Source organism: Drosophila elegans, unplaced genomic scaffold (assembly GCF_018152505.1).
Source record: "Drosophila elegans isolate 14027-0461.03 unplaced genomic scaffold, ASM1815250v1 contig_149, whole genome shotgun sequence".
NCBI lineage: Eukaryota > Metazoa > Arthropoda > Insecta > Diptera > Drosophilidae > Drosophila > Drosophila elegans.
The window spans coordinates 24,104,129-24,118,207 of NW_024545513.1; the positions used below are offsets into that span (position 1 = coordinate 24,104,129).

At 44.5% G+C, this 14,079-nt stretch overlaps 2 protein-coding genes across 4 annotated transcripts; one reads left to right on the top strand and one right to left on the bottom strand.

The window, feature by feature from the left end:
* Positions 1-988: 988 nt before the first annotated feature.
* LOC108134912 (probable isocitrate dehydrogenase [NAD] subunit alpha, mitochondrial) lies at positions 989-4,823 on the bottom strand. The gene is made up of 4 exons (XM_017255425.2): positions 4,696-4,823; positions 3,604-3,771; positions 2,348-2,742; positions 989-2,286 (listed from the first exon to the last, which is right to left on the bottom strand). The coding sequence occupies exons 1-4, from the start codon at positions 4,720-4,722 to the stop codon at positions 1,812-1,814; spliced, it is 1,065 nt and encodes a 354-aa protein (XP_017110914.1). The 5' UTR covers positions 4,723-4,823; the 3' UTR covers positions 989-1,811.
* A 296-nt stretch (positions 4,824-5,119) lies between these two features.
* On the top strand, positions 5,120-13,709 carry LOC108134876 (REST corepressor). Of its 3 annotated transcripts, XM_017255369.2 has the most exons (11): positions 5,120-5,682; positions 6,010-6,325; positions 6,408-6,455; positions 6,526-6,660; positions 6,733-6,947; positions 7,018-7,191; positions 9,575-10,101; positions 10,317-10,530; positions 11,443-11,631; positions 11,697-12,530; positions 12,601-13,709. In XM_017255369.2, the coding sequence occupies exons 2-11, from the start codon at positions 6,097-6,099 to the stop codon at positions 12,679-12,681; spliced, it is 2,646 nt and encodes an 881-aa protein (XP_017110858.1). In that variant the 5' UTR covers positions 5,120-5,682; positions 6,010-6,096; the 3' UTR covers positions 12,682-13,709. The 3 variants fall into 3 exon arrangements, with proteins under 3 accessions (XP_017110858.1, XP_017110859.1, XP_017110860.1); XM_017255370.2 differs by lacking the exons at positions 9,575-10,101; positions 10,317-10,530 and having other exon boundaries at positions 5,122-5,682; XM_017255371.2 differs by lacking the exons at positions 9,575-10,101; positions 10,317-10,530; positions 11,443-11,631; positions 11,697-12,530; positions 12,601-13,709 and adding an exon at positions 7,924-8,226 and having other exon boundaries at positions 5,124-5,682.
* The last annotated feature ends 370 nt before the right edge of the window (positions 13,710-14,079 follow it).

The following is a 14,079-nucleotide window of genomic DNA, read 5'->3' on the forward strand; positions in this document are numbered from 1 at the left end:
AAAATCGTCACTAGTAAAGATGCCGCTATCGCGTTGACCACCTTCCAAAAAAAAAATAAAAAAAAGTGGCGTCGACTTGAAAACAGAAAATGTTTTTCAGCTAATTTTGTCGAGCTTTCCGAATAACACTAATGTCAAAAATTTTTAAATCCAAGACAAACGCAAACAAGATATATACAAAATTATTTACCATGTTTACCATGTTCCAATGTTGAGTTGCGAATTTTAATAGGTGTTCAAATGTGTTCTGGTTTTCCACTTAAAAAGAGGAATTTAATATATGTACTATAAAAAGACTATAGTTTTGGAGCTTACTTCATATTGACCATAGGTTTGTAACACATCTGTTTCTCCACAGGCAGCAAGTGCCACGCTATACATATAAGTCGGAACAAGCCGGATCGGACTACCATAACATATTGCTCCCATAGGAACAATCGAACAAAAATATAAATTTGCTGTTTTTTAATTTTTTTTGTGTTCTTCGAGACGGTAATGGTTTATTATTTCAAAATTACGGTTTAAATTTGGTTTAAATTGTGCAACTATATCATATAGCTCCCATGGGATTAATCGGAATATTACAAAAAATAGATGTAAACAAAATTTTGTAAGATCTTTTTCACTTATTGCTTTATTCGATAATTCAGAATTACGCCATAAGAACGATCGAAACATTTAACTGAAAATCATTTAAACACTTACGCATATAAATCGAAATTTATATGCTTTACGGAAAATTTAATTTTTGCAAAAATTTTCTTGTTAAAAATGAGAAAGATGAGAGCTGGAGTAGTTTTGATATTAAAATGGAAAAATTGTTTCTACTTTTCGTTTTACGATTTCAAAAATTGTTTACTTATTAGCACATTACGATTGTTATCAGAGATATTCCACAAGTGAACAAAAACATTAAAATTATTTTAATTTTGTGGTTAGCTAACAAACTAAATTGGAATCCCAGTAAAGTAAATAATTGGTATCGGCGTTTAGTTTGGTTTCCTTTATTGAGTTTTAACAATTGCATGATGATTTTGCATTACATTTCGCTTAATTATTAATAACAATTGCTTTTAATTTCATAGCATTTGTGTATTTCTCTCTTGGTTTGAATAAGTTTACTTTATGTTTTGTTTAGAATAAAATTATTGTAACCGTTTACACTCAACTTTCAACTAGTCTGGCTTCTATTTCACACGTTTTGCCTCCAATTTGACAAAATGTTTGCCTTTTATAAGTGGGTCGTCGGCTGCACGCTGCACACGGAGCTCACTTAACTCAAAAGACTAAACAAATTAGAAAATTAATAATCAATAAATAATTAAGATTATCTCTTTGCATACGAATTATATAAACAATAATAACTCAAGGGTTTTGGCTGGATGGCGACAAAAATACTCTACTACCGCAAGTAAAATTGGCAATTTAACAAATTTTAACGCTTGCAAGAGTGTCCTAAGCAAATTAAATAATATACCTAGGTATTCGAACATAAAAATACTTTAGGTAGTGCTCTCTTTATAACATTTTTGTTTTTCTTTCGGGCGGGTTAAAATTTTAAATGGTTAAACGTAAGAAACTTTCGGCAAAGTTTAGTGAGTGTGTGGTGTGGTTGTTTTGCTGCTATATATTTTTTGGTTTGGGGCGAGTGTTTAATTGCTGTCCTTCATACTGCATCTGCATCATCTTCGCTCTGCACAATATTCCTGGCTGTTTTCTCTGCTCTCTGTGTTTATCGGTTCTTGGTTGTTGTTGTTGCTGGCGTTCCTTGCCACAGCTTGATCTTGATGCGGTTGATTCGTGAAAGTCGTCTACAGCTTGGCGCAGATCTCGTTTGTGAACTCGGAGCACTTGGCACGGCCGCCGAGATCGCCGGTGAGGTACTTGCTCTCCTTGATGGTTTCGAAGGCGGCCCGCTCGATTTTGTCGGCGTGAGTGTTAAGCTTCATGTGGCGCAGCATCATGACTGCCGACAGCAGCAGGGCAGTGGGATTGGCCAGGTCCTTGCCGGCAATGTCGGGTGCGGTTCCGTGCACGGACTCGAACAGGGCACCGTTCAAACCCATGTTGCCGGAGGGCGTCAGACCCAAGCCGCCCACCAGACCGGCACACATGTCGGACAGAATATCACCGTACAGATTGGGCATGACCAGCACATCGTACTTGCCGGGGTTCTGCACCATGTTCAGGCACACCGTGTCCAGGTACTTCTCCTCAAACTGGATTTCCGGGAACTTCTGGGCCATGTCGCGTACGCAGCGCAGGAAGAGACCGTCGGACATGCGCCTGAAAAGCGGGTAAGTAAGTGGGTTGAAGGTGAGTGACCAGTGACCATTGACCAACTTACATAATGTTCGCCTTGTGGACCACGGTAACCTTCTTGCGGTTGTTGTTCTTCGCATACTGGAAGGCGTACTCGGCCACACGCTTGGAGGCCTCCTCGGTGATCAGCTTGATGCTCTGGACGACGCCATCGACGATCTCGTGCTCGATGCCGGAGTACTCACCCTCGGTGTTCTCGCGGATGGTGACCACGTCGACGTCGTCGTACAGCGTCTTGTAGCCCTCGAGGCTGCGGCAGGGACGCACGTTGGCGTACAGGTTGAACTCCTTGCGCAGGGCCAAGTTCAGCGAGCGATGGCCCTTGCCCACGGGCGTCATCAGGGGTCCCTTCAAGCCGATCTTATTCGTGTTCACCGAGTCGATGGCGGCCTGCGGGATGCCGAACTTTCCATCGGCTCCCTGATTTTGATTTCGTACCACACAAATGGGAAAGATAGGTACAATTAATGAGGGATTATAATCAGGTGTGGTATCGAAAACTTCCAATTATGATTAATTTTCCCTATTTTTTTATTTTACATAAATCTTGGTGTTGTTTTCCATATCCTATCCTATCCTCTATATTAATGTACCTTAATTTTAAAATTAATTTTAAAATTCTATATCCTAGCCTTTCCTACATTCATTTACAGAAATATTAGGCCAGTGAATAACCTATGCTTTGTATTTTCTTTGTTCATAAGGAAGTAGTCGCATTAGTCGGTTTAAAATGTTTCATTGTATTATTTTTAATTAATAAAAAAATATATTTTAAGTACGACGAGATTTTGAAGTCTTTAACATAGCAAAAGGTATAAACAAATAATAATAATAATATCTTAACGATATCATTAACGGATCATTTTCAATACACCTATTGTAGGAACTAACAAAAATACAAATATACATTTTTAAAAATGCTGAGATGCAAGCTTGTGGCATTTCAAATTTTAATCTCTATATGTATTATATACAATACACAGGTAAAATGGAATGTTAGTCATTGTTATCGCAAAAAGAATAAACAAACAAAAAGTTGTGTGACCTGGTTTCGAGATAAGTGTTTCAAAAAAACAATTTAGAACTAGTAATATAAATTATACACTTATTGTGCTCGCGTTGCACAAATTTAAAAATGATTGAATGCAAGACATTTCAAATTTTGCGCCCTTGAGCAGTAGCAGTTGCCACCTGTTGCCAAAAGGCCATTCACATGGAAACTTCTTTGGACGTTTCGATTTGAACTTTGCGGGACTCCCGAGGTTACGACACCACACTCACCCGAACGGGGGTCACATCCACGGCCTCCCACTCGATGGGCACGTTGGCAGCGGTGAAGATCTTCTGGACGGCAGCGGAGATCTCGGGTCCGATGCCATCGCCGGGGATCAGGGTGACCTTCTGGATTCCGGAGGAGTAGGATCGGCTGGCGGCGGGAGCCGCGTTGACCTGCAAGCAGTGCAAAACAGAGAGCGATGTCAGTAGGTCAGGTCATGTGGGTGGTGAGGGTGCGATTCCGCCAATCGGGATGGAAATGAAACACAAACTAACAGTAGCAGGCCCACACAGATAGGCAGCATCTAGATGGGTTACATAAGTGGCCATGCCAAAACAACAATCTCAGCGGTCGCTGCAGCCCCCCCGCGCCAAACATCTTGTCATGTTGAGGTTAGAGTGCATAAATAATTCCCACGGCGTTCATAAGTTGATAAGGCCAAGAACAGAAATCTGAATTCAATCTCGGTAACTGCCATTTTCCAAGGGGGTGGGGTGTTCCGTTACACCCCGCTCCCATCACCAGCGTTTATCGATAACGGCCACGCAACGAGGAAGCGAGAGGGAGAGTGTTATGTAAAGGGAATGCTGCGCTGTGCTGTGCCATTCTGTTATGTCCTCGTTTTCGCCGGACCGGACGGACAGCTGATGTGCTGGACGGACGGAGGCTGCTCCTTCACCAGGAGCCCAACATCGGGATGAGTCCGCTGAGCTGCCAATGGGGGAACCAATCTGGACAGCCGCCGCTGCTGGCGTCGCAGTCGCCGACGGAGCATCACGCGCAGCAATCAAACCCAGTTGATTAAGCTGCAAGTGTTTTGCGTAATGTGTTGTTGTCGGTGGATTGTAGATTTGTAGATTGGTTGATTGATTATCGATGGAGCAGGAGCAGGGTAGAGTAGGGTGTCGTTGCAAAGGACCGAGTTCGGACGAGAAACAAAATCGCAATGTTAGTTGTAGTTGGCCAGTACTTTTCAGCCAGCACGTAATCAATTGCTGTCCTGCGGATTGGGGATTCGAACGTGGGCGAAAAGGGTTGACGCGGCGCGGGGGAAGACGGATTCGGGTTAGAGGCGCTTAAGTCTACACGGGTCTTACAATTTTCTGTATGAATCTAGCAGCCATTGTGTTGCCTGGGTCTTTTGCACTGGTTTCCTGGCGTATATAGAAAAAAGTCTTTTTAGTCTGCGCCCGCCGTAGTCGCCACCTTGCGGAAAACTGGCGAATCTGCGGTTTATCGGTCGATAGGCGGCGGGGGCAGCAGGATTGCCACCCCGCCGGCGCATTTGTGGGGGTGGAATTGCAAAAAACTACTCCACTTTGCAGTCGAGCACATCTGGGCGTTCACACTGGCCGCAGTTGGGCCCAGACACTTGGAAAAGTGTGAAAATCGCATTAAAATCAGCTCCTAGCGACTGTTATCGATGGGCGATAGCGGCGAGAGGTCCGATTCCAGTACAGCCTGCGGGCTGGCATCACTGGCGTCGGGCAATCGATATATCGAAGCGGCACAATCGATAGCTTCAGTTGTATCCCTTGCAACCGTGGCTGCTACAGCCAGTTTAAATTAACTTTGAGCATTCGCTCAATTTTCAGTAGTATCTTTTCGTAAAACTACTTCTGTTGTGCATTTATTAGGGGCCAACGGAGTGTTTTCGGTCGCGAATTGAGGGGTTAAACGCGGTAATTAAAAGGATCGGCGCCGAGACGCCAGGGACACATAGAAAAATCTGATCAACCGACAGACAAAGCTGCACTGCGGTCGTCGGCGACAAAGTGCGCTGTGCTCGGACGACCAGAGAATCGGTACGCGAGCGAGTTTTTTTTTCGCGTTTCATTTTGGGTTTCAGTTACCTGCGCGCAACAACCCCGTGTTTCTGCCCTTCGGCGCGGTCCTTGGTTAGAGTTTCGGGCTAATATATCCAACGACTACTGGCGCGCTGCCCACCGTTTGGTTTCCAGTTTACCGTGTCCCCTGTCCCCTGTCCGGCAGGCCAAACTACGTAAGCGGGCGAAAGCAGCCCAGTGGTGAACTCCGTGTGGCAGCGTTTTCGGTTGTGTCCTTCTGGGGCACCGGAGTACCAGGTGAGCAGCGTCCTTTTCCCTCCGATTCCATTGGAGATTCCAAATCCTGGAGTCCATTTCCAAACTCAGCTGGCTTGGCCCTTACCTACACACGCGTCGCACACACAGACTCACGCACACGCCCACACAATGTCTGTAGGCATATGTGTATGTGTATCTGTTTGACAGCGCACGGCTGCGGTCGTTATGGGAAAAGTGGCACTCGCCAGGCGCACACTCTCGTCGAACGCGCTAAAGAGTTTCTATTTGCTGGATTTTTCAGCCGAAGATTGAAAGAAATCCAGATCAGATTCAGATAAGTCGTAACCTACCGATATCTCATTTTAGCTCGGCAGTGCTCGCGTTCGCAACTGTTTGGCCACAGCTAGCACCCTGGAGAAGCAAAACAAGCGCGCCCAGCTCATCCGGGACAAGATGGTGTTGGCGGAGCGCAACACCACGGACGTGGTGCGGAACGGGCGTCGGTCTCGCGGTCCCAGTCCCAACACCCACACCCACACCCCCGGCGGCTTGGGCACCAACAGCACCAGCCTGGTGGGCAGTGGCGGCGGCGGCAACTCCGGCAACTCTGGAAACGCTAACGAGAAGACCACCACAGCTGTCCCGGGTGCGGGCACGCCGGAGAGCTCTGATGACGACAACTGTAAGTGGCCCTATCACTTTGATGCCCAAGCCAAACCAAGCCAAGCCCTTTTACAATTATCCACCCCCTCCTTTTTTTGCAGCCACCAAGCGGAACGGCAAGAGCAAGGCCAAACAGTCTGAGTACGAAGGTGAGTTCCGGGATTGGGATTGCCCTTCCAATTGCATCAAGAATCTCTATAACGAACGTCAATCCTACAGAGAAAATCCGCGTGGGACGCGACTACCAGGCGGTGTGCCCCCCACTCGTGCCGGAGGTGGAGCGACGCCCGGAACAGATGAACGAACGCGCCCTTCTTGTCTGGTCGCCCACCAAGGAGATCCCGGATCTGAAACGTATGTTTCCCCTCCATGGGTCAGGCCAATCCAGGTGCAGCTACCACTAACGCCCTTCTTGTGTCCTTGCAGTCGAGGAGTACATCTCGGTGGCCAAGGAGAAGTACGGCTACAACGGTGAGCAGGCCTTGGGCATGCTCTTCTGGCACAAACACGACCTGGAGCGGGCCGTAATGGACCTGGCCAACTTCACGCCCTTCCCGGACGAGTGGACCATCGAGGACAAGGTGCTGTTCGAGCAGGCCTTCCAGTTTCACGGGAAGAGCTTCCACCGGATACGCCAGATGGTGAGTGGTCAAACACACCCGAACTCTCCTCGGCACCAACTAACTCTGTCTCTGCTCTGTCCACTCACAGCTGCCAGACAAATCCATTGCCAGTTTGGTCAAGTATTACTACTCGTGGAAGAAGACACGCCATCGCAGCAGCGCCATGGATCGGCAGGAAAAGACAATCAAGGCGGTGGTCAAGGATGGATCCGAGAACGGCAGCGAGGTGGGCAGCAATGAGGAGTCTGATAACGATGACAAGGTAATTATCAGTTAGAACTAGCTAAGCGAAAAGCCAACAGATCCTTCCCTGTTCCCCGCACACATACACTCACACACAAAACACTTCACTCATCAACATACAATCGCTTCGAAAACATGAACCATAAACCCTACATCCAAATGGTGGTCTAGGTGCCTCCAGGCACCGACTAAGTAGAGTAGAAGCATCATGTGTGCCAGGCAGTTTTTAGCTCATAGAATTGCTTTACAAAGAAATTGTTCACCGCTGAAAAGCTAGTTTGTTAAGAGGCAGGTCTAGAATACGGATGTAAATCTAGGCCAAAACAACTTAACTTTGTTTTTTTTTTTTGTTGTCGCAAGCTAATAGCATTTTTGTAAAATATTTCAATTAAAACATATTTTCATTTGAATTTTCATTAACTGTTAACTTTTAGTTTTTGAGTGTTTCCAAGCGCGGAAAATTGAAATCAGTGCAAAGTGCAACTGATAATCCTTACTGCAAGCAGCCTTTCCATGATATTCAAATGTTTCGAACTTAGATAAATATCTTAATTAGTGACCGTGCGCTTTTATATCCAATACGCCTAAAGAAAGCCGATCTATAAGAACGCAGGTCCAGCTCTCAATTTTGTATCCTTTCCCCCCGACTTGCCAACAAGTTTGTTGCTTGGACTGACTGTACCCTTAGGGATCCTATCCATTTTCAGCCAGCGATGTATGTCGTTTCAAAGTCTGGTTCGTTATTTTTCAGATAATCGCCGTGCCTGCATACATCTCATAAAATTTTAAATCAATACCCACACAAAAACGAATACCAAAAACAATAATTGACCAGCATCTATAAGACTTACACACTGTAATGATACATTTTCGTTCGTACCCAGAGATTGCACCACACACACTTGAGATTTTGTATTCCGCGAAGTTAACGTGATTTGATTGATTTGCTTAAGATGTTTTTTTTACCGCGCCAAATCAGCAAATCAGGTTGACACTAGACTAAGGCAAAGCAACAAAACGATTTGTTCTTTGTTCATATACTTTACAGTTTACACCTATATAAATAGTATATACATCTAAATATATTTTTTTTAAATAATTATAAATATAGCATGGTAAATTATTATACGTAAAATAGTAATTTATATAAAGAGATTGATTTAAATATTAAAGTAAACAAAGCGAAAAGCAAAAAATGATGTAGAATTATTGATGTTTGTATACAGTGAGCGAATAAGAGAAAAGAAGAAATTCGTTTCTTTTCCCAACTCACCCAACCACTGACGATAATCCTGATGGATCACCACACCTAATGCTAATCCCAATAAATGCATATCTTGTTTGCCAAAAGATTAAACAAAAAAAAAAAAAAAAAAACAATTTACATGTGTTTCTTATTCATTAGAGATTCGTTTCGCTTCTCCGTTTTCAACTGAGTTTTTATTCGACAAATCCCCAATCGCTATCGATATCCATATGCAAGCACATACACAGTTCCACACAATCATGCCCCGCATCCTCATCCAAAAACACGAACCCACACAATTCCCAACTCCTATCTCTCACACAATACGTCTCTATATCTATCATAATATATACACATGTATGGCACCTCTTTATCAGATCTCTGATCTCTTTGCACGCCGTACTCCCTACTCGAACTTAGCTACAAGATCCACTTATCCACTTCGGTCGTCTTTCGATAATGAATTTAATCGTATTTGTCCAGTGTGGATTATTTATGTTACTATTAAGTATCAAATAGCTCTCAACCAAAAATAAAACATCCATAAGTGAAGGAGAGTTTTATATGCTGATGCTTGTTTAGGAGCAAGAGCCTTGGTCGCACTTCCAAACAATTTTTTTTTTTATATTGGCATTTCGGGAAGGATCGGGTTTGGTTGGGCAGGGATTGAGATTTGGGACTTGGGTCCGGGTGTTGGGAGAGTGGCAATATCGTAACGTACTAGCGAAAACATCGTTTTTAAAATTCAGTTGACAAGAAAGCAACCAGGAGAGCAACAACCAACAAACAACCCAAATACAATCTTGTACTTGTTAAGTGTTACCAACTGAACTAAAGCAACAACCAAATACGTTTTTTCTCTTCTCTTTGCATTTACTGTACAAAAATCCAATCCAACAATCAAAAAACACACCATTAAACAAATAACCAACCCGACCTGAAACTGTCCGAATACAAAACCAAACGAAACCAAACCAATAATAACCAATCAAACCCAAACAAAATGTAAAAAAAAACCTGAACCGAATTGAATCGAATCGAAAAAATCAAATACGTTGGTCGGTGCTCATTCGCAAAAATTGAATTGAATTCGTTACGATTGTTGCTGCAACTTGCCACTTCGAATCCATTTGCGGATGATATCCTGGCTTGGCAGAAGGGGCATAGCAACAATAGCACCACATCTATTACCGACGCCACCACCACAACCTCGACAACCAACAACACCACCTCTTCCGTAAACACAGCAACTGCCAACACCATCAACAGCAACAACAACAACAACAACAATCATAGTAGCAACATCAACAACAACAACAACAACCATAGTATCAACAACAACAACAACAACAACGGGGATGAAAACAACCAAGGGAGCAACCAAGGCGGAAGCAACAGCAGCAACACCAGCAACAACGATCTGGATCCCGAGCAATTAGGCATCTTTGCGGCAAATAATAATGGCCAGGGTGACGAGGTGCTAGGATTTGGCCTCTCGTCTTCTGATGGTGCCACCAATGGTGGCAGCAACAACAACAACAACAACGGCGAGATCGGTGGCGATCCCAGCCTGCTGCGACGAGTGGTTGTGGGCGGTTTTTGCAAGATTTGCAACGTGGTGTGCCACGTGCTGCACGACTCACCGCTCGGGCGCATGTGCAAGAGTTGTCACACTCACTGGAGGTACTACTACTATTACTACTTGCTTCCGGAAATTCTCCAAGACATCAAGCTAATGCCAAGTTTTCTATCTCTCTTTCCTACCTCCCTCCCTCCCTCTCTCGCCTTGCCCCCCGAAAAATACTCGAAAATGTTGCATTCAATTGACTTTTGTCGTTCCGATCCGTTCCGATCCGTACCGTCCCCGTTTCCAATCACACACACGCAAAAAAAAAAAGGCGCACGGGCAATCGGCGACCCATTTCCGGGCCGGAGAGCAATGCTCCCCGACGATCCACCCATAACTGCGCCGCGAATGCCGATCGCTCCAAACGCAAACCGCCCAAGGGCATGTACATCAACCATGACGATCTGACAGCCCTCGCGAGCTGCAAGAATCCCAGTGTCTATCTGGCGGAACGGGATCGGAAGATAACAGCACTCATGGCCGAAGTAAGACACACGTTACCGGTCCGGAATCCCTTGAATCTCTTGCCCTTGTGCGATAATTGGTGCCTTAGGTTGTTAGTTGTTTGGGTAGTTGCTTTCCAACCCAGGGAGCTTAATCGACTTCTTAGGGACAATAGTTCAATGCAATGCTAGCGTTCTAGTCAAAAAGTCAAAGTCACAAAGACAGTTTTTATGCAAAAACGTCTACTCTCCTTGGGAAACAGCATATAAACACAGCATAGTATCATTATAATCGTTAATGTGGCTAAAACTTGATAATCCGGTTTGTTCGATTTAGGAAAGTTTGATCAGTTCTTAAAGAAATATTAAAATTGTTGAAAATCATGTAGGTCTATTGTCGATTCAAAAAATCATTAAAATGTTCAAGTATTCATACGATGAAAGATCCTTCTGAGTTCTTGAATAGCGAAACTCTGGGGCACCCACATGTTTATGTGTGTTTGAAGTGCTATGATGGTACTTTCCAGACTTGTTCTTTACTGTTACGGACCCTGGAAATCTGATTATTGCAATCAGATATTGCTTTGGATTAGGACCACAGTTAGCCAAAATTAAAGATCTGATAAAATCCTAATTTATTCAAATAATACGTTAAAAATGCCTTGAACCCTTTAGAAACTATTCTGACCTTTTGAGTTGTGGAAGTTTAACTGAGTAGAAACAAGACCAAACGAAATAATTTAGTTTAGGGCCCATTCAATAACGATAGTTTAGTGTTGAACTTCAATTCTGGCGAGCAAGGGCATCACAGAACTCATTCCCTGCACGATATCACCCACCACACGCACACGCACACACTCACTCACACCCACAACACATAAGACCCGATGGTACGAGCTGGAACCCACTGACAACTTTCAATTGAATGCCCCCCTGCACCCTGACCCATTTCAGATACAGAAGAATAGGCAGATGATGGAGCAGCTGGACAAGGAGTGCGACTCCATCAACTTGGAGGAAGTGGTAACCAAACCGGCGACAGCCAACACCGAAACTGCCCAGCCACGCATTTCCGCCCGATGGTCACCGGACGAGATTCAAGTGGCCCTTCTGGCGCTTCGCGAATACGGAAAGAACTTTCCTGTAAGTATTGCCATTTGCCCCAAAATCACACGCAGAATACATACTAATTTCCACTCTGTTCGCAGATGATTGCCAAGCTGGTGACCACCAAGACGGAGGCGCATGTGCGTACCTTCTACTTGAACAATCGGCGACGCTACAATCTCGACCAGATCGTAAAGGAGTACGAGGCTGGCAAGTCCGAGGAGTCGGGAGCGGAGGACCAAAACGAGCCAGTCGTTGATGCAGCAGCATCAGCATCGGCAGCATCCGCAGCAACAGCAGTAGCAGCAACAGCATCAGCAACAACAGCAGCAACCGCAGCAACGGCAGCTCCATCAGCAGCACCCGGTGCTGTCGATTCGGCATCCGCGACGATTGCGACGGCAGCCAGGAAGCAGTCCACCGAGACCAGCAACAACGGCGTAGAGCCCAACCAGGAGTCGCCGTCCAAAAAGGAGGACTCGTCCAACCCCAAAAAGCCAGAGCTGGCGGCGGCTGGTGCTGGCGAGGCAACAGATGTCACGCCCGTCGTGCCATCCAGCGTGAGCTCCAGCACAGGCACAGGTACAGCACCCAGCAATGTGTCTCTTGGCACCGCTGGCAGCAACAAGCCCACCGGTGGCAGTGCTACAATCACCATTACCGACGAGTCCGACACAGCCACTAACTCCAGCAGCGATGTGGTCACCAGTGGACCGGCCGGAGCCACCGGCTCATCCGCACTGTCCAGCGCAAGTTCTGCTTCTGCTTCTGCTTCGGCTTCGGCTGCGGCTACTGCGCCCGCACCCAAATCTCAAGCCAGCAGCGAAGAGCTTAAGTCCAATCCGGCGATCAGCGGGGTCGTCGCATCCGGAACTGTGGCTGCGGGTGCCGGCACGGCTGTCAATCCCACAAGAAAGCGGGACAGCTCCGTATTGGTGGGTGCACTCTACCTTCTATCTTATAGTCCCATTAACTCCATTAACTTCCATTACGCACCATTTACAGGCCATCGCCGAGCAGCCAGCAGCCAAGAAAGTCGCAGTGAGCGGCACCGGCGGCGTCGGCGTAGAGTTCCTGGGCAAGTGAGGAGACCTTGCCGCGCTGGGGGACGTGTTCACTCGCGATATATATACACGCATAAATATATATACCACCATACCATACCTACCGGTACATAACATAGCTTGATGTAGGGCGGCGATCAGGAGATGTGTACGCCACGTCCAGAGGTTTTGCAACCTGCCGCCAGGTTGTTAGCCGTATTCCTTTTTTTTTATTTGTCTATAAAATTTGGGACGCATTTAACTATTAAAAAAGCATCACGGCTTTACCTAGGCTTGTAGTAATTAGTTTGTTTGTATTTTGAGTAACACTAAATCGATTTGACATGCGAGGATCGTACATGCATAGTTTCTTCAACGCATGCACGTAATCTTTGAGTATGATGCTCGGTAAATGAGAAGGAGAGGAAAGAAATATGTATCTTTTACAACAAAATGTATATGTATCAGAGATGATTTTAAATGGGTTTAACGGGTAAGATACTTTCCTAAGACCACACAAAACTAATGAGTAGTGCACACAGCAGTAGAAAAAGAAGAGCGTTGGTGCAGATCATCTATGTAATATTACGTTAATTTTAAGAAAAATGAGTTATACGCGTGTAAATTATTAACTTAAATGTCTTTTTTTTTCATCGTGAAATAATTTAGCATTTAAAACAAAGTACTTGGGCTAGGCTTGTAGGCAAAGTCGTCGTCGTAAATTTGATCGGAGCTGATGCACAGGAAAAGTTGGTGGAACGCAACAGAAAGTTCATATTTTGTTAGGCTAATGTTTATGTAACTGAGTACACTTGGCAACAATTGTATACAAGCAGTGCTATTCGTTTAAGTGAAACCATTAAATATATAATACTACGAAAAATGTGTCAGGTTACGTCTATCTTACTAAATCCTAGGATCTTAAGTATCTACTGGCCTACGAAACTCGATTTCCCTGTTCTTAGTAAAAGTGGTCTGAATAAGAAGTTTGAACATCTCGGATCGGATTCAGCTTGGCAAAAGCCTGTTTCTAATGAGTTGTTAACAATAAACATAAATATAATTCACAAATCACTAGTTTTCATTCAGTCTTGGGTGATTATCTTTGTTTTCGGATAATATGTATCATATTTTTTGGGGCGTTTGGTAAATCAATTTATTAAATAAAAAAATAATAACGATAAGACTTGTCTTGATATTCTTTTACCCTTGAAATCTACTAGTCTCCAATCCAGGCTTATAAAACTATTGACAACTAATTAGCAACAACAGTGTAATGATTATTCTAAAAATTAAAAACAAATGTATTTTATTTTTTCACAGAGTTATCTCTTCTTATTTTGCTATTTAAAGATGTCATCGAGACGCAAATTGATAAAACCTTTTGTACGAAATTTAAGTGGGAACCAGTTAACAAAAAACCTTTGTAATTATTGCTCTC